Source organism: Sarcophilus harrisii, chromosome 2 (assembly GCF_902635505.1).
Source record: "Sarcophilus harrisii chromosome 2, mSarHar1.11, whole genome shotgun sequence".
NCBI lineage: Eukaryota > Metazoa > Chordata > Mammalia > Dasyuromorphia > Dasyuridae > Sarcophilus > Sarcophilus harrisii.
In genome coordinates this window covers 86,395,904-86,423,043 of record NC_045427.1, presented here as the reverse complement: position 1 = coordinate 86,423,043, position 27,140 = coordinate 86,395,904, and the positions used below count along the sequence as shown (strand labels likewise).

The 27,140-nt window shown below is 38.2% G+C and overlaps 1 protein-coding gene across 2 annotated transcripts in view; it reads right to left on the bottom strand.

Moving 5' to 3' along the window:
• The window catches only part of PRKCE (protein kinase C epsilon), a 648,280-nt gene that overhangs the window by 24,939 nt on the left and 596,201 nt on the right, over positions 1-27,140 (bottom strand). The window contains exons 13-15 of one of the 2 annotated variants that reach the window (XM_031950425.1): positions 24,526-24,714; positions 13,376-13,522; positions 4,814-4,843 (exon numbers count right to left, since the gene is read on the bottom strand). In XM_031950425.1, coding sequence (XP_031806285.1) covers positions 4,829-4,843; positions 13,376-13,522; positions 24,526-24,714 — 351 coding nt within the window. In that variant the 3' untranslated portion in view covers positions 4,814-4,828. Of the gene's footprint in view, positions 1-4,813; positions 4,844-13,375; positions 13,523-24,525; positions 24,715-27,140 lie in introns of those variants that run through there. The other variant, XM_003758303.3, reaches the window with a different exon arrangement.

Genomic DNA, 27,140 nt, shown 5'->3' with positions numbered 1-27,140 from the left:
TATAAGTCTTCATTAAGAACAGAACATGCCAGACTAGCCATTTTTCTCTTTATTGCAAGGGTTATTAAACTATTAGATTTAAGAGAGTTACTATAAATATAGTTTACCTAGATTTCAGCAAAGTGCTTGATAAAAAACCTCTTATACTATTTTGGAAAATATGAAGAAATGTAGACTAGATAAAGGCTCACGTAAGGGGTTTTAGAACTGGTTGAATATTTGGGTCCAAAAGAGTAATCATTAATCTTCAATGTCAACATGGCAGGATATCTCTAGTGGAGTGCTCCAGAGAGCTATCCTTGGCCTGGTGTTGTTTAACATTTTTGTCAGTGACCTGGGTAAAGACCTAGATGGCATGGTTATATAATTTTCAGATAACACAAAATTGGACAGGATATACAACACGAGTGGGATAGTGTCCATAAAGATAATAATAACTTAGAATGTTGGGCTAGACCTAAAAAGATGAAATTTAATAGGAATAAATGTAATGTCTTATACTCGAGTTAAAAAACATCAGCTTCATAGGTATAAAGGTGGAGAAGGTATGGCTAGATGCAGCTATTATGAAAATAATCTGTCCTTTCAGTGGCCTGCAAACTTCATGTTAACAATATGCTAATGTGATCTTAATTGACCTTGAAAATCCTGCTGCATTCTACCTTTGATCACCTTTGAAATATTGTTTCCTGTTATTAGTGATCCTGGGACAGTGATAAGTTAATGCACAAAGGTAGGTGACTAAGATGAAGAAAGAGCCCTATAAGAATCATCTGAAAGAATTGGGGATCTTTAGCTCGGAAAAGAGAACATTTAGAGAAAAATGTGATAGTTGTCTTTAAGCATTTGGAAAACTGTTGGTTTAAAAAAATGGATTTTATTTATTCTGCTTAAACTGGAGGGCAGAACAGGTAGTAGATACAAACTAAAGAGAAGCTGATTTAGAACCTACTTAGGGAAATACTGCCCAACACAACAGAGCTATTCAAATGTAGATTTAGCCATTATGAATGGTAGTGGACTCCCCTTCAGATGAGATTTTTCTGCAAGATCTGAATGTGCTCTTGTCATGTACTTGCAGAACGGATCTTCTCCTGGTTTGAGTTATAATAGGTGATCTTTAAAGTCCTTTCTGACTCTAAGGTTCTGTGATTCTACAGGAATATCTCATGGGACTTTTTCCCATCATCTCATTCAAGAGAAGCAGCAGTTCTTACTTTCCCAATTTATTCCTATTTTATTCATTTGCCTCCCCTGTCTATGAACCTGGAATGTGGATGTAGTACCTACATCTTAAGAAAACCACAGTGGAACTAAGGGAGATACAGAGAATGGAAACGAAGATAACCTCGGAGTTAAGAGTGTGAGAAGTCTTTTTGTATAAAGCTAGATTTTAAAAAATATCAGGTTTCTAGTACAAAAAAGATGAAAACTGACATGGAACATGATTGAAGGCTACAAAATCATAAGGGATTTGTGATGGATTTCTATGAGGATGGAAATGGGTCTGGTCAGCAAAGGCTAAAAGTTGAAGCATTAGAAAAAGTAACTATAGGACAACCATCCTTGTTTTCCTGAAAGAAAGCACAAGTTGGAAATGTGATGTCAGAGAGTTTAAATTCATGGATGGTAACGTATTACACGGAATGTCTGAGGCTTTGAGGTTGATATTGGTAAGGATGACAATGGCCTTTCCTGAATGGCCCCTCTGTGGCCCTACCAGAGAAAGAATCTTGGGGGTGGGGCAGGGATGAAGGGAGCCTTATACTAGGTTAATTCAATATTCTTATGTTCACATCATCACCCCCACCCCATGGGCAGACAAGCATGTTCAGGATATACAAAACAATTAGAAAGCAGGGCTTGCCATAATACAGGCATGGGAAGTGAAAAGTGCTAATATTTGGGTTTTTCCAATATTCTGTAGCCCATTAGCACTCCCAATAGAGGGGAAACTCTAATGAATTCTCTTTTGGAACAATTCTTAGGAAAGGCTGGGAAGAGGAGGCTGGAACAGAATAGACATAAGAGTCTATGAATTAACTGGATTTCCATGATTCTTATATTCTACAGGATTATTAAGGCAGCATGGTCTCTTTTTTTAGAGGTCCAGTCCTTTGAATTTGGGAAGGAAGGTTCCTATCATCATTCAAAACAGAAATATAGCATATAGGAATTATATGTTGTACTATATTATTCTATCAATGTTTTATGTTTCTGTCTTGTCTCCCCAAATAGACTGAAGTTTTCTCAAAGTATTCCATGTTTTATATCTTTCTTAAACATGTCCTAAGATCCCTAATACCGAGTTGACTAACAAGCACTCAATAAATATTCAAGAAATGGAAATGAACTACATCTTCTGTGTAGTTAGTTCCATGCCTTTGCTATACTTTTCTTATCCCATGTAGAACCACCCTCCTTTCTCTCAACTCTCTACTCCATTGATCCAAGCTCTCCCATCCTTCATGGACCAACTCAAATCCCATCCTTTCCATGATTTATACTAGTAGCCGATATAATTTTAGATAAATTCAGTTTCCCTCTCTCAATTTCCTCATCTGTAAACTCTGAAATTCCTTTCGGCTCTGCCATTTTGTGATACTAAGAAACTTTCCCTCACCATTCCATCCCTTGCATAAAACTCTCTTTTTCTTGAATGGCTACAGCTTTTAGAGTCTCTGCTGTTCACCCAGTTCCTTAAACATCTCCTCCAGTAGCTTGTCACTTCCCCAAAGTCAGAGGTTGTAACTTTTCTTTTTCTTACCTCCTCTGCCACATCTAACATGGGATTGGACCCAGATAAAGGTATGTAGGGGTGTGTGTGTGTGAATACATATTTATTTAACAAATAGATAAAGACAAATCTTGGCCAAAGAAGCACAGAGTCCGAGTGGATGTTCCACAAATAAATATCTTGTACTTTTGGGACTCATGCTTCCCAAAGTTTATCAAACACTGGAAATTCTGAGATTAGCACAGGGTTAAGTCCCTTTGGGAAGGAATACCAAGGTAAAGACAGAATTAAAAATAAAAAAATGATTCACTGATGACTATCCATTGACCTTGCAATGCTTTGATGCCAGTGTAGTGGGAATTCTCAGGGGAAGAAACAAATGCAGATGGTCCTCTTGTGTAAATGTAAAAGCAAAACCATAAAGGCTGTTTAGCTTATAAATATTTGGAAACCTGCAGTTCTGGGAAATATCCTCAATACTTCTGTCCTTTCAGGACTAGGGCAATCAAAGCCTTAGACAGCTGCCCTAAGCAATAGCACTTCAGAGAATAAAAATAAAGATGAGTAAATGCATATGAAATCTAAAGTAGATGGGGGTTGATGAAACAGGGAACCTGGATTTGTTAGCTCATGTTATAAAAGTTTCTTTTAGTGATGGTGGCAATATTTGGCACAAGTAAACTCAATTTTTCAGTATTGTGGCATCGGGACCACCTCAGTTTTCTACACGCTCAATCCTCTGGGGAATGCACTTTCCCTGGACCTCCTCCGATTTTGCTGACATGTTGTCATTGAGCCTAAATAACATGGTTCAGCATCCTGTTTCTCTCTTGTTACCGGCACTCCATATACATCACATTATCTTGCCTGTGTCCCTAGCCCCTAAAGCCGGCCTTTGTGGACTTGTCCAGTTCTGGCCCTTTGCATTAGAATGTGCCTTTATTCTGGTCATTGAGGATCTCCTCACTCTGCTGTGAGCATCAGCTTAGGGGTTCTATATGCTTCTTGTGCTTCCCTTTTAGATCCTACATTTTAATTTTTGAACCTCACTTCTGTCTCCTTATTGTACTTGCTCCGTATAGCTCAGTCTTCACTGATTTGTTCCTCCAAGGCAAATGCCCCCAAATGGTTATCTCTATATAAGTCAAAAGAACAAAAGTGAGAGAGCATCTAGTTATCTACTAGCTAGTCCTAGTCTAGCAATGATATAAAGCTGACCCTTTGGCTGGCTATCTAGATAGTAGAAGGAAGTAGTGACTCACTCTGTGGCTTAGCCATCTGCTGAAAACTAGCCCTACTATCAGCTCTTTCCCCAAAGTCCACTGACTATAATCAGAGCCCTGACTTCTTTGAGTTATGCTGATTTGCCAAAATTTCATTGCTTTTTTACTTTAGGGGACTCTGACTTCTTTTTTAGAATGTCTGACAATTATGTGAATTAGTCATGTTACCAACTCTCAGGGATCAGAGACTTCAGCCCCTATAATCAGCAAAGTACTAGAAGCTAGAGAACTTAATCCCAATGACCTTTCAGATATCACTGAGGCCATTCCCAGCTCTTCAAGTTTATGGTAGCCTATTAAATTACTCAATCTCTTCCTGAGTTTTCCAGTTTCCATAATAGGGATGAAATAAAAATCAGTGGTTTCTAATAATTTTTCCAACTTTTAAAATCAAATAAGATAACTACATATTTTAAAGCACTATATAAATATAAATATTCTTATTATTTTTACTCTCTACCTCAGTACCCTAAAGCATTGTGGAGGGGGTGGCTTTAGAGCAGAGCAGTATTGGATTCTGTCTATTCATGGAGATTTGTCTCTGTATCTCCTTGATAGGCTACTTAAGTGAATAAGGGTGTGAGTGGAAGGTCTTAAACTCTTTTCCCAAGATTTTATCTCAGCATAGACCACTTCATGCAATAGCATGCACCTGAGCTCTTTGCTCAGTGGTTATCGCCATGCTGCGCAGATGGCTGGATGGAAATCAATCATGATGTTGAAGGGACACCTCCAAGTTACCAAGCCTGAAGGTTGACCTACCTGGAAAGTTTTCCCATATTGGAAGCCTTACCTTAAAGAGGGGCTTTCACACTGAAGCAAACTTGAAAAAAGAGAACATTCATACAAAGAGAAATTTACTTTGCCTGCATTTTCTCCATTTCTCTTTTGTTATGACTAAGAAGAAATGAGAGGATGTTTTCTCCCCCAGAGCAGCTTCCCCTGATCCTGGTGCATAATATTGGGAAAAATAATTGTTACAGAAATTTGGAATCTAAGGGTTGTTGTTATTGTTGTTATTTGGCATTTCTGGGATATTTTAATAGAGTGCAGAGCAGAGCAGCTAGTTTGTGGGTAAAACAACTCAACTATGGTCTCCCCTCACTTGGAAAGCAAGAGGACCAACTCCATGGGAAATTCTGAAGCTGAATTTGATCTTGTTTCTCGGTATTTATGAAAACTACTAACCTTCCCTTCCTCCCACCCCAAAACAGACTTATTTGGAACATCAACAAAATTTTATTATTACCATCTAGACATAGGACAAACACACACACACACACACATATTCTGTGTCCAGTTTTCTGGATGCAGTCATGTGGATTCTCCTGCTGAGTACTCTGGTACTAGCATCTCTGACATGTAACAAACTTCTGTCCCAGGCATGTCAGAGCCAGTCCCCTGTTTCAATTCAAATTATCCCCTGACTATGGATGTGCATGATCTCAGCATGGCAATAGCACACTGCTTATGTGAAACTAAGTGACTCCACATATGTCCTTAAGATGTATGTGTGTGCATGGCTGGAGAGGCAGGACATGGGGATCTGAAACTACCAGCTTGAGCCACAGCCTTTTAAAAGGTGCATTGTCTGCCATGAGGGATTAATGCAAAGGAGACCAATCTGAAAGCAATGTTCAGCTGCACTAAGAGTCTCTGTGGTGGGTGGGTAATGATGTAGTTAGCAATCCCTTTTCAATTAACCTGATGATGACTCATCTGCATATATATTATTACATCCCTACAGAGAAATGTAAGCTAAGCTTCTTGAGGGGAGAGATTGTTTGTATCCCAACCTACTGCCCTGCCTTGCACAGAAGTTTCTTGAATTGTTGAATTGAACTGAATGGTATAAGGCCAGCCAGGGGTAAGACAAGATAACTATAATAAGGAAAGCAAAAATCTGAAGAAGTTAGAAGTTTAGGAGGGCCACTTGGGAAGGGAAGGGAGAAATGGAACCTCAGCAAAGCAATGCACTCCATTTGAGTCAAAAGATCTGGGGTCTCCAAGTGCCATTTCTATAACTTATTCAATTATTCAATTGTTTTGTGATCTCACTGACTGAAAAAGTTCCCTCCAATGATACAGATTGCAGCTCATCCATGCCTTCCTGTAAGTTTGCCGCAATGGCAAACTAATACCTAATACACACTTTTCACTAGTCTGTCTACTCTAAGTTCTCTTATAGCTCTTGAGATTCAAAGATTAAATGAAAGACCAAGTTTTGCTTGTGAATCAGAAAATATTTCCAGGAAAGTCGACTAGAGTAGGGATGGAGTTTCTTTGGGAACAGATGGAAATCCCAGTCTGAGGGTTATCTACAGCTGAATGGAAGAAGGGTAATTAAAATACTCTAGTTTCTCCCTAACATTCTGGAGAATGGAGAGAATACTAGCACTTTCCTACCCACATAAGCATGCATAGCTTGGGACATATCCCAAGTTTGCTATGGTATCTACTAGGCAGGTCCTGCCTAAAAATGTCTCTCTCTCTTTTTTTTTTTTTTAACACCTAGATAAAGGTAGAAAAGCTGGACTTTGAGTATAGAAGGAACCAGAGGGTTTTGGTATTTGCTGTTTAACAATCAATTATCCCTTCCATATCACAGCTTTCCCAATAGTGGTTCCAATATATCACAGGTTGCAATAAGAAATTAAATAAGAATTTTTAAAAGATTTTGCAGATGACACCAAGCCTATGACCCAATAGTCCAAATTTTACAATAAGGTACTGAAAACACCTATAAAAGAAAAAAAGAAAAAAATCAGACTTCTTCTTGAGCACAAAAGGAGAGCCAAAACTTTTTATGTGGATTTTCTAGATCACAGGCGCTCCATGTCTTTAAAAATCTGTGATATGGAAGGGATAACTATAATTCCCTTTGCTCTGTAGTCCAATTAACACAATAATTTATAAGCGTTGTAGTCAATGAAATCAGAGTCTGAGGAATTTCAATCCTGAATGACCAAGATGGCTGATGGGTCGCTAAAGCAATCTTGACTAGACAAAGATAGATGAATTTCATGGAGTAGAACAAGTAAATTGCTTTGGGACAATAGGAGAGGGGAGGGGAGAGAGTGAGGAAGAAGTGAGGAAAGAATGATGAATGATAATAGATGTATGAAGCATTTATTGAATGCTTACTGTTTGTCAGAAACCATGGTTAGTACTGGAGATAGATACAGAAAGCATATCAGTCCCTTGAAGGGAACTCAATGATATTTCATATAGCAGAAAGGGCAATGAATGTGGATTTGGAAGAGTTGTTTTCAAATTCTGGTGGTGTTTCACCAGCGTGTGTATGTGTGTGAGTAATTCCTAGGGATTCCTTCTACCTCTGAAATTCTATGATTCTGTAATCTTGGTCACTTAACTTCTCACTTTCATCACTAGTAAAATTTGAGATTTATATTAGCTAATTTCTAAATTCCCAACCAGTTTGGAACCTTGTGGTCCTATAACTTGAGGTTTGGCAAGTGGTCTGTGTAATATTAATGAGGGCAGGATCAGGGAGGAGGTGGAAGGTTAGCCAGAAGATTCTAAAGACCCAAGCTTATCCAAAGGTATCTAAGCATAGGCTATAATTCTCTCCAAGGGAACCCAAATTTGATTGGATATAAGATTAATATCTTGGCTTTCATTCCATCACTTAGGCTATCTAACCAGGTATTGGTTTTTCAGGGAAGCAGCCTTTTTTTTTTCCCTAAAGTTTTGTCCTGAGATCCTCAAACTCATGGAACCATGGTCATCCTGGGGAAAACTTGAAGTTGGCTTTTTCCATCACTGCCATTGTCTCCTACTCAGCTCAGGCCAGCTTCTTTTGAATTCAGACTCTGCATCTCTCTCTCCTTTTTTCTTAACTCCAACTTCCATTGAAACCTCTCTTTGAGAAAAAGCTCTAATAAATGAATTCAAGTGGAGAGGGTAATGGTTGATAAGAAATTGGCCCACTATATCTCCCAGGAATCTTTACATCTTAAGGGGAATAATGCTTTCATTCAAGGAAAATGAGACTGAAGCATGTGAAGATGAGAGGAGATATGCATCACATAGAGTCTGCATCATGGCAGGGACAGGCTGGTGAGGGAGACATTTGGGATGCCTGGACCCTTACCTCTGCTTCTTAAATCCCCCTTTATAGGCAACTAGCTAAGAAATGTGCTAGCTACCTGCAGGACCACTGGATTTTCTTCTGTGACCAGAATATAGGACTAGGATAGTCATCTATCTGGAGGACTGTGACCCCTATTCTGTTTAACCAGATGCTGTTTCTTAGCTTTATAAAATGTGACTTTAAAAAAATAACTCAACAAAGCTGCATGGTCTCACAACTTCATCTGGAGAGAAGAGGAGCAAGGTAAGACAAAGCTAGGATAGGAGAACATGCATAAAAGAAACTTCCTGTACTTCCCCCATTCTCCATATAACTGCTAAGTATCTGTTTCCATACCAATCTGGCCCTGCCAGAAAATGTGTCATCCAGAATCTTATAGAGTTTATTTGATTTTCTCAACCATATACAAATGAGACCATCAGAAAGAAGCTTTGGGTAGCTTCAAGTTTTCTAGGAACTAACCCTGAACTGAGGGACAGAGATGTAAAACCATGCAACAGAGCTAAATATAATGTGTGTCTCTCTCCTTCCTTCCTTCCTTCCTTCCTTCCTTCCTTCCTTCCTTCCTTCCTTCCTTCCCTCCTTCCCTCCCTCCCTCCCTCCCTCCCTTCCCTCTCTCCCCTGCCCCTCTCTGTCTGTCTCTCTCTCATCACTGGAAGTTACTGGAATGAGGTTACCCACATAAAAATAGCCTGAAGAATTTAAATGTGCTTGAACACTTTAATAAGCCCTTTGAGACTCATAACCTAGATCATTTTAAGGACCAAAAATTAAAGACACAGAACCAATCAAACAGCTATTCTAGAAATATGTCCTAGAAATAGGTTTCTTATTTTCATTTTAATTTTAGTAATTTTTCAAGTTAATAAGTATTTATTAAGCACCGACTATATGTCAGGTACTATGTCAAGTGCTGCGGATGTAAAAGAAGGCATGAGAATGTAGAAGGGGAGACTGAGAAAAGATGCAAATAAGGAATTTTCTGCATCTCTTCTCTAAATTATTCTCCACACAAAGCAGAAGAAGATTTAGGGGATCCCTATTTTCTCCAGGATAAAACCCAAGGTTTTCTCTTAAAATCTTTAATAAGCTGGGCCCAATCTACATTTCCAAATTGGTTTCATGTTATTTTATGTCTCCTTCTTCATCCATATTTCATGCCAACAAAATTGGCTCACTTGCTCTATACGATATCCCCTCTCTCATCTTAGTGTGTCTTGCAAAGATTGTCCCTATGTCTGGAATACTTTTCCTTTTCATTTCTGCTTTTTGGATTTGCTAATTGTCTTCAAGATTCAGTTCAAGTGCTAGACTGCATGAAAGTCCTTTTCTGATCCCTGGGGTTCAATGCTCCCTGCCATTGCCCCACATTTACTTTGCATTTAGTTCACTGTATTATTTCCTCTTAACAAAATGGAAGCTCTTGAGACACACTTTTCATTTTTATTTTGTACTAATGGATGATGGAAAGAAGAATGAATGGATGAATGAATTGAAAAAACATCTATTAAGTGATTGCTATTTGCTACATACTGTGCTGAGTATTGGGGATACAAATATAAAAAAAGTGAAAAAGTCCCTGCATTTTCAAGAAGTTTATGTTCTAATACTGGGAGACAGCCCAGAAAGGGAATAATTGTCAAAATGGGAGTTTGGTCCAAAGAATCATAAGGATTATTGATCCATGAGGCAATCAACTAACATGCCCTTTTCAGAAGCAATAGATGTTGTCATTTCCAGCACCCAGCACATAGCAAATGCTTAATAAATGTTTGTTGAATTAAATTGTGTCAAGATTTAAGGTCTGAGCAAGAAAGTTCTGAAAGTTAGTTGGATTTCTTTGTCAGTGTCTTTTGTCATCTTCTTAGCTGGAACTCTTGTCTTGTCTGGATGTCAACTTGAGTCACAGTCAGGAAAGGGACTAGTGATTCTGCCTCCTATGATCTCTTTGCTTGGGGCAATGTTGGCTCCATCTAACAAAGGAGCCATTCCCTACACCATAGATATAGTATAGACACAAGGCTATAGTTTGTTTGGCTACATCTTTTTCCATTGTAGACCAGGGTTGGAAAACTTATTTCTCTGGAAATGGCTGCCCTATTGCTGCCCCAAAATCAATCTCCCCATCTCAAAAGACTTAACTCCTCTCCTCCCTCATATTTATCTGGCTCCTGAAGGCTTTGCTTAGACACCAAGCTACAAGAACAGCTTCAAGTTCTGAGAGATTCTAACTGTATAGGTAAATCCTTAGTAAATATTTTACTAAATTTACTAAAAATTAGATCTGGGAGATCTAATATCAGTCTTACACAAAATCATAAAGTGGCAAATTTTGTTTCTCCATTGTGTCTTTCCTCATTCTTTCCCCAAAATAACCTCCTCTCAAGCTCCAAATTTTTTTTATCACATATCTTTTTATGAAAAACACAACCTCTAATTCTTTAATCACCTTGAGTTGCAAAAACTGATAACAGTTTAAAGTATGATCTCCTCATAGAGGGATTTGTGTTTTAACAGAGATCAAAGCCTTAAGATAAAGGGATGAAGCTCTAAGTGGTAGGGAGAAGGGATGGAAGCTTTCTTAGTACTCTTAAAATCAAACACACCATTTGCCTATGATTCTAATCTATAATGATATTGGGAATAACTAGATTGTTGAACAAATCTCTGGCGAAGGCTCTGATATTTCTAATAGATCAATAATATATCTTCACTCAACACATTAGAGGCTAGATCTGGTGTTGATCTGAGGGAAGTCAGGAATAGGTCAGACAAAGACCTGTTTACTCTCCATCATCTTGCCTCCCTTTGCCCCCATCATTTCAGAAAATTTTACTTTTCTCTCTTAAACAAATTTATTTCTTTTTCTTTGGGGAAGTGTCTTCTGCCACACAGCAAACTTGCCTCTTCTTCATCACTTTCCCCATATTGTGTTTTGCTCCTCTCCTCTTCTTTTTCCCAAGCATTCTCTGTTGCCAGGGCCTTCAACCCTTTAATAGCCTTTGATTCTCTTCCTGGGGTTCTGTCTAAATAATTCACAGCCTTGCTGAATTAGCAGACAGCTGTTCCCCATGGCCCCAACACTAGTTGGGCCAGGATAGAGGTTCATTCCATGGCCTATTTTAAAATCTTTTCCCTTCATACTTTCTTTCTGAAATAGCCTCCCATTTCAAGCTTTAGTGTGTTAAGGGACAGGTCAATTCTCCGAGAGCCTCCACAGCTGTGGATCATAGCATCTGAAGGAGCTGCAGGGCAGCTTTTGCTGACACAGGTGTTGTGGATAAATGTGTTGCAGATGAGATAAATTGGAGGCAGAGGGAAGAGGAGAGAAGTGAGACAACGTAACTGCCTCTCAGTCTCCTTGTATCATTCTCTCACAAGAGGAGATCCATTCTGCAGGTCTGGGTTGGACCTCCAGCAGCTACTGTCAGGTGCCTCCCGTGTATTCCAACACTAGTGCACTCACAATCACGCAATTTACCCTGAACTATTGCTCAATGCTCTTCCTTACTCTCTCTGGATGTTCTAGTGGGTTCTTCTGTCCAGAGCATCCCTTTTCCTTGACTTTGTTAGCTGTTATTTTATCTAAATTCAAAACCTCCTTCTGCTAATTCAGCCCCCCTTTAGCATTTCTCCTTTCTTTTGGCCCATGGGTGGCAAGTTTTCTTGGGAATGTCTTCCTTAAGCCTGCTCCAATATATTAGGTGCCACAGATGATTGTGTCTGACTTGAACCTTGCAAAGCAAGTAAAGGATCTTGGAGAGATCTTCATCTAAACCCTCCCAGTTGGAGTCACCCTACCAACTCCCAGGATAAGATTGTTCAGGTAGAAGGAGAGGGTAGGTTGAATCTCATGGACATGGTGATGGCTTTTAATCAAATCACTCGAATCGGGACTGTATTGGCTCAAGTTTTATTTGTATTGTCAGACATAGCATAGTGTAATCTCAATGAGTTAACTCTGCAAATGCAGAGCAATTTCTTTGCAACAGAGTTTCAGAGAGTTGTTTGCGACATTGAGAGGTTGTTGCTTGCCAAAGGTTATATAGTAGTTTATCAAGTCCTTCTGATTCCAAATCCATACTCTATCCACTACATTTTGCTGCCTCTCATTTCTCATGGCTGAGGACGTAGGTTTTCTGGACACCCCAATATTTTGAACAGCTGAGTATTACTGTATATAGAGTACCCCTAAATTTGATATATTATAAAGCATTGTGTAAATGTGCTATTGTTATGATAATTTGCCAAGATTTGGAGTACTGGTATAATGTTTCATACTAAAACTATACTGATCATAATCCCACATTTTCCAGGGCCTTGCCATTCCTGGGGCATGGAGATGGATTTCCATTATTTCAACAGAAGCATTTGTTAATTGAGAATTCAGAATGCCAGCTTATAGAAAGTTGGCAGTAATAGGGCTATGATATTTGGTGCCCGGAGCCACATCTTCAGCAGGACCTTGGACACCAAAGTCCCAGGTCACCAGGTAAGGGAGAGCTCCTTCATTACAGACTCTTACCCCCAGTCAGTCACTCTTTACCCTACTCACTCAGCCATTAATTATCAGGCTGAAACAAATGCAATGATTGGCTTTAAAAAAATCAATAAAATCATAATCTTTCCCCTGTTCCTTTTATTCTAAGGGAAGCCTGAATCTAAAATAAAAAGATTTAGGATTCATTCTAAGGGTTGGAACTTGGAAGAGCCTCTCTTTCCAATCCCAATCCTGCTCCCCTATCCATGTGCAAGACATTGATACTTCTTGGTCTTCAGATACTTCTTCCTTCATGTTTGCTTTATGGATTTTCAAACTCTGACAATCATTTTGGGTTCATGGACCCTTCTAGCCTCCAGAATACCTAAATCAGAGGCTTATGCAGAAGATTTTAGAATTCCTAGTGAAGATGCTTGAGCATAAGAGACAAAGAAAGTTCTAAGGGGAACAAAGGAATCTCTGAAATAGGAAAGGGAGGCTTGTAGCCTTCTGTGGGCAGCTGCCCCTCGTGTTCATTTAATTTCTCTCACTTAACCAGCCCTAGATGTTCAGGGAGGGGCTGCTTCTGTTCTTAGGTTTCTGTTGCAATAAGGGAACATAGGCTCCTTTGATGGGCTTCTTTCCTACCCAGTTGCCCTGCCCAGTTCTCACTTTCAACTCACTGCAAGATATGGAGGGCTTTAGCCATTCTGCATGCCAGGGGAGGTTTCTAAGTTTGAGTCATCTGAGGAGGTACTTACAATTCGAGGTTTGAAAGGGGGCTTTATCTTCTTTTGCTCTAGCAGCACCCAGTCAATCTCCTTGAAGAAGGGATGCTGTCGGATAGCTTCCTCACCGCTCTGCGTAGCCACACAGCCCAATCGCTTATTGGGATTTTTCGTCATAAACTGGAAGAGGAAGAGATGATGAGATGACAATAATAAAAAAGATCCACTTTTGTAGGGGAAAATGGAATAGGAGCAGAATGGTCTTCCATTGGCCCTTCACCTCTCTGCCCTTTTTACTCTGTCACCTTTAAACCTCCTCCTCCTCCTCTCTGAAGAAAAGCAATATGGCATAGTGGGAAAATGCTAGATTTGGAGTTTTGCAGGTTTAAATTCCATCCTAGACTGACTCTGTTGCCATGGCCAAGTCATTTAATATCTGTCAGTCTTGGTTTCTTCTTTTATGAAATGAAAACATTACTATACTTACCTCCCAAGATCAAATGAAAAAACAAAAAAAGTTTGTCTAAGCACTTTGCAGACCTCAGAGTGTCTTATAAATGTCAACTATTGGAATCTTGGCACAAGATTTGCACACAAAGTTCTGCTCATATGCCTCACTGTGACCTGAAGATCTTGAAGACCAAACTAGCAGAGTGAAAGGTCTGTTAGTTTCTACCATGTTGAAAAGGTTTTCAGTATGACCCCAGTAACAGGTTCAATCTATTTTCCAATGACTAATCTTAGCTAACTAGAAAGAGGCTTATCTCTCTCAGGCTAGCAACCTGCTGATGAATGTTTTGATCATAGCAACACATCAAACAAGGAACTAATGTGGCCTTCAGTCCTATGTGGTCCTTTCTTCAGTGATGGTGGCAGTGGCAGAAGACCTGGCAGAAGGTGTTGAAAGTCACACAGTTTAAGACTCAATAAGTTTTAATTTAACTGCTGGAACTCTGAATGTAAGATCTTTGTTCAATGACCAATAAGTGGATATGTAGATGGAAGAATTAACAGAACTATCTTGCTCTTGACATTATTGCTATAAATAAAATTTAAGGAAACAAGAAGGTTGTAGCAATTAGAATAATCAGAAGTCTAACCAATGTAAATTAGCTGCCACAACAAGGAGACCAAAAGAACCCAGAAAGTACCTTAATCAATGAACATAAGTCTTACTTGCCAAACATAAAGAGATGGCTGCCAAAAGCAACATGAGATTAGGATATAAACTCATTTATAAAAATCTTACATTGCAGGATGATGGATTGATATGAGGCACATTATCTTCTAAAGCAGAAAGAAATAGGGGAAAGTAAAGCCTATTTGTAGAAATCATGGTAAGAGATCCAACTAAGCAAAGTCACCCCAAATAAATGCACCCCAAGAGCATTCTAGGCTGAAAGTGAAGAGACAGGCAACAGAAAAGTGGAAACAGTTTGCAAAAATATTTTTTATAAATCATTTCTTCAATCAAGAGCAATGGAATCAATATACTTGGTCCCTAATAGAAAGTTCCCAATGTGTTGATAGAAAAAATATTAAAGACAAGGAACAATGACATGTCAGCCAGATTACATAAAATATATATATTATATATATAAGGTATTCCAAATTCTTTAGTGTGGTTTCAAGTTTTTAAAACAGGGCAGCTAGGTAGTGCAGTGGATAGAGTTCTGGGAGTCAGGAAGAATCATCTTCCTGAGTTCAAATCCAGCCTCAGACACTTACTATGTGACCCTGGGCAAGTCACTTGACTCTTCCTGAGTTTCCTCATCTGAAAAATGAGCTGAAGAAGAAAATGGGAAACCATTCCAGTTTCTCTGCCAAGGAAACCCCCAAATGGGGTCAAGACATCACTGAAAATGACTAAACTGAAGGCCAAGCACAGTGCCTGATACCAAGTGATAATAAGCGATTATTGATTTGGTCCTGGAATCAAGAAGACTTGAGTTTAAAATCTATCTAGGACACTTACTAGCTATATGATCCTAGGAAACTCATAATCCCTCTTGGTTTCAAGCCTTTGTTTGTGAAATGAGGATCCCTACATTATATGGCTATTGTGAGGATAAAATGTGCTAACATCATGAATTGCTTTTAAAACCTTAAAATATTACTAATGAACTTAAAACACTGCTATTATAATTCTCAATTGCTAGTTCGCCTTCATCCCAGGCCACTTTTACTGATCTCTAACCCCAGCCACATATTGGTCTCCAACCCTGGGAACTGACACTTGTGTACATACCAAGTGGCTAATGAATATTTATTCAACAGAATTGAATTCTGGCCATAGATTGACTTCTACTATTGGCCAAAGCTTGTACCCCCTAATATTGGTTGGTCGTAGATTGATCCTTGGCTTTGGCCAGAAATTGATCCTGAGATCAGAGTACAGATTGTTCCTTAACCCTGGATTCAGACTAATCCTTGTACCTAGTGCCTAATAAATGTTTTGTTAAGCTGAATTTAACTGAACCTTGGTCACAGACTGACCTCTAACACTGGCCAAAAACTGAACCTTTACTATTGGTCACGGATTGACCCACTGCCTCTGACCATAATTTGATCTCTAAGTACAGATTGTCCCTTATTCCCCTAGATGCAGACCAACCCATGTGCATAGTAAGTGTTAAGATCTAATGATTCACAGGAAGGCCAATAAACAAAGTGAAACATTCTAACTATGACTGAGGCTTCTGAGAGCTTGCTATCTAACAAACTGAATTTGATATTTAAATGCCTACTATGTGCAGTGCAGGCTTGGAAGAGACAGGTATAGACAAAGAATGGTCTTTGCTCAGTGTACCTTAAAGTCTAATGTAAGATGTGATATTCACTCATATACAGAAATGAGAGGCCATCAAAATGCTATTTCAAATCTGAAGTAGAGAAGATGACATTAGAGTCAGGCTTGAAAGCATGGGTAGCAATTCAACAAGTAGAGAAAGAGAAAAGGGGAGCACACTTTAGGCCAAATGAAGAGTTTGAACAAAGATATAAAAGTGTCAGTGTTCTGAGGATAGCAATCTACTTTATCTGAAACAGTGGTTCTCAATGTATAGTCCAGAGAATTCTAGATGTCTCTGAAACATTTTTAGAAGGCCTACAAATTCAAAATTAGTTTCTATTTCTAATACAGTAAATTTCCATAAACATAATCCACACAAACAAAAACTCTTTAGACAGATCTGCAGTAATTTTTAACAGTACAAAGATACAGAGAACAAAAGTTTGAGAAACACTAGTCTAGAATATAAAAGGGCATTAGCATTAGATAATATTGGGGAGTTAGAGAGGTAAGGAAATGCCAGGCAAAGATTTTGAATTTAATTCAGTAAGAAAGGAGATGCTGAAGATTCTTTGAGGAGAAAAATGACATGACCATATTTTCACAGAAATAACATTATTTGGCAGTAATTATCATCTTTCTGCCAGTGACCTCCAGATCTTCAGTTTCATGCCATACAATGCCCCTTGGGTATTCCAAACTGGATATTGAGAGACATCTCAAACCCAGCATGTCCAAATTGGAAATCGTTAGCTCCCTCACCCAACAATCAATGATCCATCCATCTCTCCTTCCTTCTATAAATGGCACCACTATCCTTCTAGTGTCCCAGTTATATAAGCATCATTTTCAACTCCTCAAGCTTCCTCACCCCATAGATCTTTTCAGTTGTCAAATCTTGATATCTCTCCAATTACAGCCTTTCTCCCACTTGAACCCATTTTCCAAGACTTACTTTAGACCCTCATCACTTGAACTACTACAAGTCTTCTAATTAGTCTTTCTGTCTCATATCTCTCCCACTCTACTCCATAATTCACATTGCTACCAAAGCAATTTAGTTCTAACTATTTTGCTTCCCTCCACAGTCAAGCCGTAGTGGCTCCCTATGACCTTTAGGATAAATCATAAACTCCTCTGTTTAGCTTTGAAAGCTCCTTACCACCTGACCCTAAGCTATTTTCCAGCTTCTTTAGATATCACTCTCCCTTCCTCTACAAATTGGCTTTCTCTATTTCTTCCACATAGCATTCCATTTCCTTTGTATCAGTTGTTTCCATACCTATAAAGCCCTCCCTGCTCAGCTCTGCTTCCTAGACTGCCCCTCTGCTTTCAAGATATCACCCAAGTACCATCATCTCATCAAGAGTTCTTTACTTTGTTTCTGTCATTTTTCCCTTTGACAGACTTGTGAAGCCTGTATACTCCTTCTCAGAAGAATCGTTTCAGCTAGAAGTTAGTGAAAATAAAGATTTTTTCCCAATCCAAATTCATCTCCTTGAAATCTATTACAGATCTCTAAAGGAATAAATTAAAAATCCCTGTGCTATAGGAAGCTTTTCCTTATTCTCCCAACTGCTAGGAACTTCCTTTCTTAACTAACTTGCTGTATTTCTTCTTTATCTTTATTTTATATGAATATATGATATAATATTCCATAACAAACATACATGACACTTTAACATAATATGACTAATGTAACAAAATTCATAATATGTAAAGTAACAATAGGACATAATGGAACACAAGATAACATGATATAATGCAACATAATTTCATTTTTTGTACTTGTATTCCTAGCACCCCCCATAATATCTGGCACATAGATGTTTAATAAATAATTCTCCATTGAATTATATGAAGGAAAAATTAGAGTATGAGATAATGGAGAAATGTTACTTATTAGGGGATTGTAGTATGATTGGCATGTGGAAATGCCAGCCTGCCCTTTGGTAGTTGCATTGCAAATAGAAAGGTGCAGAAAGAATGTTGTAGGAATAGAAACAACAGGACTTAGAAAACCGATATAAGAAGTGCATTGGGAAAAGTTAAAGAGAATTCCAAGGCTATGAACATGGGTGAATAGGTAAGTAAATGATGGTGCAATAGACAGACTTAGTGAAGTCAGACAGATGATAATAAGCTTGGTTTTGGATGTGATGCGTTTAAAGTATGCTCCTAGGACACTGACACAGTATTCTGTATGCATTTGCAAATGTGAATCTAAAATTCAAGAGAAAGGAGCTGGAGAAAAAGATTGGGGAGTTATCTCCACTGAGAGTTAGTCCTGGAAATAAATGAGTTTATAAAGGAGAAAATATATAGAAAGAAGAGGACTAAATCCAAAGCCTTAGAAAATGCCTGCTTTATGGGGTGGTGAAGGAAAGCAAGGAGCCAGCAAAGGGGGAAAAAGGGGGGAGAAAGGGGAGGGAAAGAAATTTATATTGTAACTATTATATATTCAAAAGGAATAGCAAGATCTACATAATAGATTTGCATCTCTTTATATTATGTTATGGAAATGCTTGTTCCATAAATTAAAAAAAATAAAAGAGGAATCAAGAAAGCTTAATCCCTTTGAAACCTTGGGAACAGAGCTAATACACAATTAGTCAATAGTACCATATGCTTCAGCGAGATAGAAGGAAAAGCTTAGCAAGAAGCTGGGATACCTCCTTTCCTGAAAGGGAAAGGAAACAGAACAGAGTGGGTGAGGATGTGTAAAGATTTTAGAATAGACTCAATCCCAGTAGATGACCTTGATCTTCCCACCAAAGTAGGATGTCAAGTCATCTGCTATTTAAGTGTGAGATTTGGGGATTTAAGAAAAGATAATGCTAGGAATAATGAAAATAATAACCAAGATATTTCAGAAGTCTCAGTGCTAATAAAGCTTATTAATAATTTAATCTTTTAAAGCTTTTCTCTGTATAATGTTTTAAGGTTATCTCATTTGATTCTCACAGCAACTCTGACTGATAGTTGCTAGTATTATTTCCATTTTATAGATGAGGAATTTGAGATAGATAAAGGCTAAGTGGCAAAGTCATATAGTTAGTATGTATCTGAAGCAGGATTTGAACATGGATCTTCCTACCTCCAAATCTAGCATGCTCTCCACTGTTCTACCTGATTGAATCACTTGGAGGAATGAAATGAACAGTCAAGAAGCATTCGATCCACAAATATTTATTAAGTGCCATGTCAAAGTTGGATCAAAGTATCAAAGCAAAATATTTTGCTAGGCCCTCAAGGATCTTACATTCTACTAGGGGAAAACTGCATCTGAAAAATGTAAACAAAGTAAATATAAGGTTATTTCAGGGTGGGGGGGAGGCACTAATATTTGGAAAAGGGGTTGAAAGGTCAGGGAAAACCTTGCACTGGATAACATACGAACTGAGTTTTGGAGGATTTTAAGAAGCAGAGGTAAAGAGAAAATACATTTTTAGGCTTGAGAGACAGTCTAGACAAAAGTTTAGAGGTCAGAGATGGGGAAGGAACAACAATTTAAGCCAGTTTGGTAGGGTCCATGAAAGGGAGTGATTATAATAAGTCTGGAAAGATCAACCAGAAGTAGATTGTAAAGGGTTTGCCTCACTTTCTTCAGCTGTAAAATGGGTTTAATAATAGTTGTGAAGATCAAATGAAACAATAGTTGTAGATCATTTAATGCAGGGCATGGCAGGTGCTAAATAAATTCTTCTTTCCCTTCCTCTTTCCTTCTTTCTCTTCCTTTCTTCCTTCCTTCCTTCCTTTCCTCTCTTCTTCTTTCCTTCCTTCCCTCTCTTCCTTCTTCCTTCCCTACAGACCTCCAAAATGATCTAATTTCTAAGATATTTTCCAACTCGAATTTCTGTGATCCCAAGATTTGCAAAGGTAAACAGGGAAAAAAGTGTGTGATAATAGACAAAGCCCAAATAGAAAATTTCTCCTTCTGTCAAAGGGACAAAATAATACATACCCCGCTCATTTTAGAGAGTTTTCAGGACGATACAATGAAAATAAGACAGGGGTTGTAAAGCATAAAGCATTTTGATCTGTGGGAGGAATCAGTGTGGTAGAAATGGACATTTTGTCTAGTACTATAAGTGAAAACTTTTATGAAAAGTCACACAGCTATGAAGACGCAATTTTTATTTAATTTAGGCGCTCTCTCTCTCTCTCATTATCTCTTTCCTTCCTCCCCATATCTCTCGCTCTGTCCCTGTCTATCTCTTTTTCTGTGTCTGTCTCTCCTCCTTGAACCACCACTTGCACCCTGGATGTGATGTATTAGTAATCAAAGATAACAAAGTAGCTTGAGTTTATTGCATTTTGCCTCCTTCCTCTTCCCACCCCCAAAATCTGATGCAGGAGCAGACAAATTTAGAGAGTGTACAACCACAGAGAACACAAACATTCTGTTTCTTTCCCACAAAAAGAACAATTTATCCCAGTCTATGTCCTTCTGACAGCAGTCCATGAATTATGCCTGAACTCTCAGCGCAATGTCTATCCTTAGGTTTTCTAATTCAGCTAAGAAAGGGAATAAAGACATGGTGGGAAAGGAGAAATGAGAGAAAGAAAGTCAAGGAAAGAAAAGAAGAAAAAAAGGGAAATGGAAAGACAAATGGGGAGACAAAGAAAAAGAGAGAATGATGAATGAGAGAGTGAGCAAATAAGCAGACACTTTGCCTACCACCTGATTAGAGAGATACAGTTGGGTCTATACCCCAAAGAGATCAAAATAAAGAGGAAAAGGATACATATTTATCCATATATTTACAGCAACTCTTTCTATAGTGGCAAAGAACTGGAAATGAAGGGCAGGACAATTAAATGGAGAACAGCTGAACAAGTTATCACATATAAATGTAATGGAATGCTACTGTGCCTTAAGAAATGTTGAAAGGGATGGCTTTAGAACAGGATTTCTTAAACTTTTTCTACCTATGACCCTTTTCACCCAAGACATTTTTATGTGAACCTGATAATATAGGTATATAAAATAGGTATACAAATCAGACATTTACTGAAAACAAATCATAATTTTTCAACCTCCACATTCAATTACAGGACTCCATATGGGATCATAAACCACAGTTAAGAAGCTGGGTTTTAGAGGACCAATAATGAAATGTGCTATCTCCCTTGCAAAAAAGAGGTGGATAGACTAGCGGTGTAGAAAGCAACATATATTTTTGGACACTGCCAATATGGGCATTTATTTTCCTTTATTAGGCATATTTTTCACAAAGGTTTTCTTTTTCTTTTTTTTTTTTCTTTCAGTAGGAGAAAGGAAGGGAGAAAGGAAGGGAAAAAGGAGGAAAAGCTCAAATGCTTGTTAATTAAAAATTTTAAGTATGGGAAGATTCTGGGAAGATGGTAGACTAGGTTGGTAAATTTCAAGCTCTTCCAATTTCTCCCACAAATAGAACAAATTTGCGCCTCAGGGCGAACAAAGATTGATGAGAAACCAAGAAGACTTGGGGAAGAACAGGAATCCTCTTGATACAACCCAATAAGATATGAAGAAAGACCCCTTACTCTGTCTGAAGTGTGAACACCTCCAGGGTAGCTCCACAGGAACATTAAGTGGGGATGCCTTAGGTTAGCTAGGTGTGACTGAAGCCTCAGTAGGAATCACAGAGACTTTGACCTCCTGGACTGTTTATTAAATTGAGGTTTGAGTCCAGAAAGATGGAGTGGGCCTCAGCTGATTGGGAAAGTCAACCTCTGCTGCTGAGACCTGGCCCTGGCTGAGAAGGAACCAAAACCCAGTAAGTGCAGAGGTAGCAGGGCAGGAGCACTGCTGGCTTAGGCACTTGCCTGAGAGGGTGAAACTCTTGGTTAGGGGTTTTTGGTCAGAGTGGAGAATTGAGGAGAAGTTTGGGGCACCATCCCCCTACTTCATGTTTGGAAGTGCTTTTTACTAATACTTCTTATTTTTTAAAAAAATGAAGTAAGAAAGAAGAAATGAAACAATTATAGTAATAGGGAAGACCTCAGAGGAGAACACTTTAGTAAAACAACAACAACAACAACAAAAACAGCTTCTACCCCAAATAGTATTATGAAATGGCTCCTTGCCCAGAAATTTATAAAAGAGTTTGAATGGGACTGACTGGATGAAGCTTTCTCAGTTTATGAGACTAGGCTTAAGTCACATGATCTGTATACCCAGAGGGGAAGATGAGATCTTGGGCCTTGGGTTTCAGGAAGTCACATGATCCCTTTTCCCAGTCCTGAACCCTGAGTTGCAGGGAGCCACATGGTCTCTAATGTCAGGCCCATAGGAAGTGATGTGACCCACAGGTAGCAGACAACATTGGTGACCATTAGTCAAGGATGGTTACTTCCTTTTAGTCTATCCAGTGAGGGGGCTTGGGTCTTTTGTTATTTAAACCTGAAAAGGCCAAAGCTGGTCAAGTTCCAGGAACATATGGCAGGTGTTGGGGTAGCCTCCAGGTGAGTGTCTGGGCCTCTCCCTGCAGGAATTAAATAAATGCTTTCTCTCTGTACCTGAAGATGCCTCTAATTAGTTAATTTGGGAAAGGAGTCTATCACCTGTTTCACACAAGTTCAAAAAAGAACTGAAAAACCAAATGAAACATTGAGGAAAAACTAAAGAAAAAATTAAAACCATCCAAGAAAAACAAAAAAAATTATTTAAAAAAAGTTAACCAATTACAAAAAGAGGTACAGAGTCTCAAAGATGAAAATAATTCTTTGAAAATTAGAATCAGGCAAGAGGAAGTGAGTGAAGCTATGAAGAGACCAAGAAATAACAAAACAGATTATAAAGAATGAGAAAATAGAACAGAATGCGAAACAACTAATAAGAAAAACAACAGATATGGAAAACAGATCAATAAGAGAAATTATAAGAATAATTGGACTGCCAGAAAGTTGTGACCAAAAAGAGAACCTTGATACAATAAAATGCAGGAAATAATCGTAGAAAATTGTCCTGGAGTGACAGAACATGAAGGGAAAGTAGAAATAGAAAAAAATCCACTGATCACTACCAAAAAGAGATCCTTTGTGGAAAACAGACAGGAATATTATTGCCAAATTTTGAAACCCCCAGAGCAAAGGGAAAATTTTTCAAGAAACAAGGAAAAATGAATTAAAATACTGTGGAGTTACAATTAGAATTATACAAGATTTATCAGCAGCTACAATAAAAGACTACAGATCTTAGAATCATATTTACAGACAAGCAAAAGAACTAGGCCTGCAGCTAAAAAATGTCATATACAGCAAAATTATTTATAATTTTCAGTGAAGAAAAAATGGACCTTCAATGAACTTGCAGATTTCAGGACTTTCTATCAACTGAACCCAAACTTAACAGAAAAGTTAACATATAAGATTAAAGAGTAATTTTAAGGAACTCAACATGGACAAATTTTTCAAATGTGGACAATTATTTTTTGTTTTCTTTTCTACATGTAAAGTGTATACTTCATGTTTAGTATTTACATCAACAATAGAATAGGCTCAAAAGAAAGATCAGCAGAAGATAAAAATAGTAATCATGTTTCACAAATGAAGTGCAGAGGAAGAATAGACACAGAGGCATTAGAGAAGGGAGGAGGGCTCATAGTTCTGAAAACCTACTCATATCAAGAATGGGTTCAATAGACAACATTACATATATACTATGAAGGGTATAGCACCCTCCAAAATCTATAAATAAATAAGGGGGGAGAGATAGGTGGATGAAGAAGCAAAGGGTGAGGGGAAGAAGACAAGGGAGGGATCCTTGGGTGGAGGGAGGTTAAGTAATAGTAAATCAAGTTATGGAGAAGCATTTAATAAAAGAGTTATCAGGGATAAGAAATACATTTGTATATATGGGATGTGTGTGGGTGTGAGTTTATTTATGTATGTATAAATCTACATAAAAATATATCTTAAGTGTAACTTGCTTGGAGGCATGGGGGAGGTGAAAGCAAGATATGTGTGTGTATGTATGTATATATCTATATATAAATATATCCTTTTTTTAACTGTAGCCTATTTGGGGGTGGGTGGGGAATGAAAGGAGGAAAGAATCAAGTTAATAAGGTGCTCAGCAGAAAACAAAAGAACAATTTACAAGGAAGTAAAAAAAAGATGGACTATGATTTCTTCTACTAACATATATACTTTCTTAAATTGGTATTTGTTGTTATATATTTTGAATCCTCCCTGATGTTCTGCTGGGTACATGATAATGTTCTCTTTTGTTTTGTTTCATTTTGCTTTGTATTGCTTTTCTGTTTTTCTTTTTGTTTATTCTGTTTCTTCAATAAAATAAATTTGGAAAAAAAAGATAATTAAATTAAAAAAGAAACAGGTTTTGAGGCAGAGATAGAAGGGAGGCTAAGGGAATAATGAAAGCATTTAAAGGAAAGATACTCACTGCTTTGAGAATACTGACAGCTTCTTTGCTGAGCCAGACTGGGTAGAGCACATCATCATGGAGGATGGATTCAAAGAGATCATCTTCGTTGTCAGCTTCAAATGGTGGCTGCCCAGCCATCATCTCATACATCAGTACTCCTAATGCCCACCAATCCACTGAAGGGCCATATTCCAATTCTTGAAGGATCTGTCCAGGATGAGAAAAAGCTAGTTAGTGACAGGGCCAGGACCCTTGCAAGAGTCAATAAAGCTCAGGCAGACAACAAGGGGAAAGGACCAAAGAAGGAGAGTGAAGGGGTATCTCTGAGTGTTGACCTTTTTCAGACTGGGTTTTCTCCCATATTAAGAGAGATATGTGCCAATGATACGTGCTTGACCAATACAGGGACCAAAACAGTCCCTGAACTAGCCCTACCAGTAAAAAATGAAACATGCTTTTTCTACATGCTACATGAGGCATCCTTATCTGTCTGAAACAGGTTAAGTGGGATGGGTACAATGGCATATCCAGGCTCTCCTCACTCTAGCATTATAATGAATTGGGAACATTAAACATGGATCATAGAGTGAGAAAGGAAACAAGAGATGATTAACTACCATCCTCTTATTTAACAGATGGGGAAACTGAAGTGTACGGAATTGAGTCATCATAGAATAAAGAACTCTAGTTACAAAGTCTAGGTTAGAATCTGGCTAATTTTTCCACTTGTAACATTGGACAAGCAGCAATATTTGTGTTTGGGTTTCCTCATCTGTAAATGAGAGAATGCATAGATGACTTCTAACATCTCTTCCAGTTCCAAACTCAAAGGGAAGTACCTAATGTTACACAGCTTAATAGAGAACAGAAATTAGTGAAGAAACCAGGCTTTGAACAGAATGGGATTTGAAGCCCCAAGTGCTCCATTCTCTATCTTGCTATGTGACTTCATAATAACCTCACAGCTTTTCTGGGGCTGAGTTGCTACTCAATGCCCTCCAAAACAGGGTGTCTTTCCAGGTCCTGGTCCTTGTGATTCTTGTGGGGACTGTCAAAGGAAGCCTTCCAGCATGAGGTACCATCTTAGGCTGAGCTATGAGATTCAAGAGGAGGAACTTAGGAAAGAAAGAGGCAGGATTGAGGGGTCTGGCTCTATTGAAGAATTTGGAATTAAAAAGGAATTTAAAGAATTTTAGCCAGCTTGAAAGTCTTCACTGACTGATGAGCTTGTTAATTTCTGTGGCCTTTTTCTTTTTTTTTTTTAAATAACTTTTTTATTGACAGAACATATGCATGAGTAATTTTTTACAACATTATCCCTTGCACTCACTTCTGTTCCAACCTTTCCCTTCCCTCCCTCCACCCCCTTCCCTAGATGGCAAGCAGTCTTATACATGTTAAATATGTTATAGTATATCCTGGATACAATATATGTGTGCAGAACCGAACAGTTCTCTTGTTGCATAAGAAGAATTGGATTCAGAAGGTAAAAATAACCTGGGAAGAAAAACAAAAATGCAAGTAGTCCACATTCATTTCCTAGTGTTCCTTCTCTGGGTGTAGGTTCTTCTGTCCATCATTGATCAATTGGAATTGAATTAGATCTTCTCTTTGTCGAAGATATCCACTTCCATCATCCTCATACAGTAATGTTCTTAAAGTGTATAATGTTCTCCTGGTTCTGCTCATTTCACTCAGCATCAGTTCATATAAGTCTCTCCAAGCCTCTCTGTATTCATCCTGTTGGTAATTTCTTACAGAACAATAATATTCCACAACATTCATATACCACAATTTACCCAACCATTCTCCAATTGATGGGCATCCATTCATTTTCCAGTTTCTAGTCACTACAAAAAGGGCTGCCACAAACATTTTGGCACATACAAGTCTCTTCCCCTTCTTTAATACCTCTTTGGGATATAAGCCCAATACTGCTGGATCAAAGGGTATGCATAGATTGATAACTTTTGAGACATAATTCCAGATTGCTCTCCAGAATAGTTGGATGAATTCACAATTCCACCAACAGTGTATCAGTGTCCCAGTTTTCCAGCATCTCCTCCAACATTCATCATTATTTTTTCCTATCATCTTAATCAATCTGACAGGTATGTAGTGGTATCTCAGAATTGTCTTAATTTGCATTTCTCTGATCAATAGTGATTTGGAACACTTTCATATGAGTAGAAATAGTTTCAATTTCATCATCTGAAAATTATCTGTTCATATCCTTTGACTGTGGCCTTTTTCTTGATGTCAAAAACCATGGTTTTATACCATGCAGGGCAGTTAACTTTACTCTATTCCATGACTTGGAGGCAACTAGGTGATGCAATAGATAGGGCACTAATTTTAACCTAACCTCAAACACTTCCTAGCTGTGTGACCCTGGGCAAGTTGCTTAACCCTGTTTGCCTCAGTTTCTTTATCCATAAAATGAGCTGGAGAAGGAAATGGTGAACCACTCCAGTATCTCTACCAAGAAAACCCCAAATGGCATCATGAAAAGTCAAACACAAAGAAATAATTCAACAAAAATTCTACACCCTGACTTTGTCTATCTCATAGCATAGAGCATAGCGCACTAGATTGCCTTATTAAGTTGTAAGGCTCTTTTTTTTTTTAGCTTA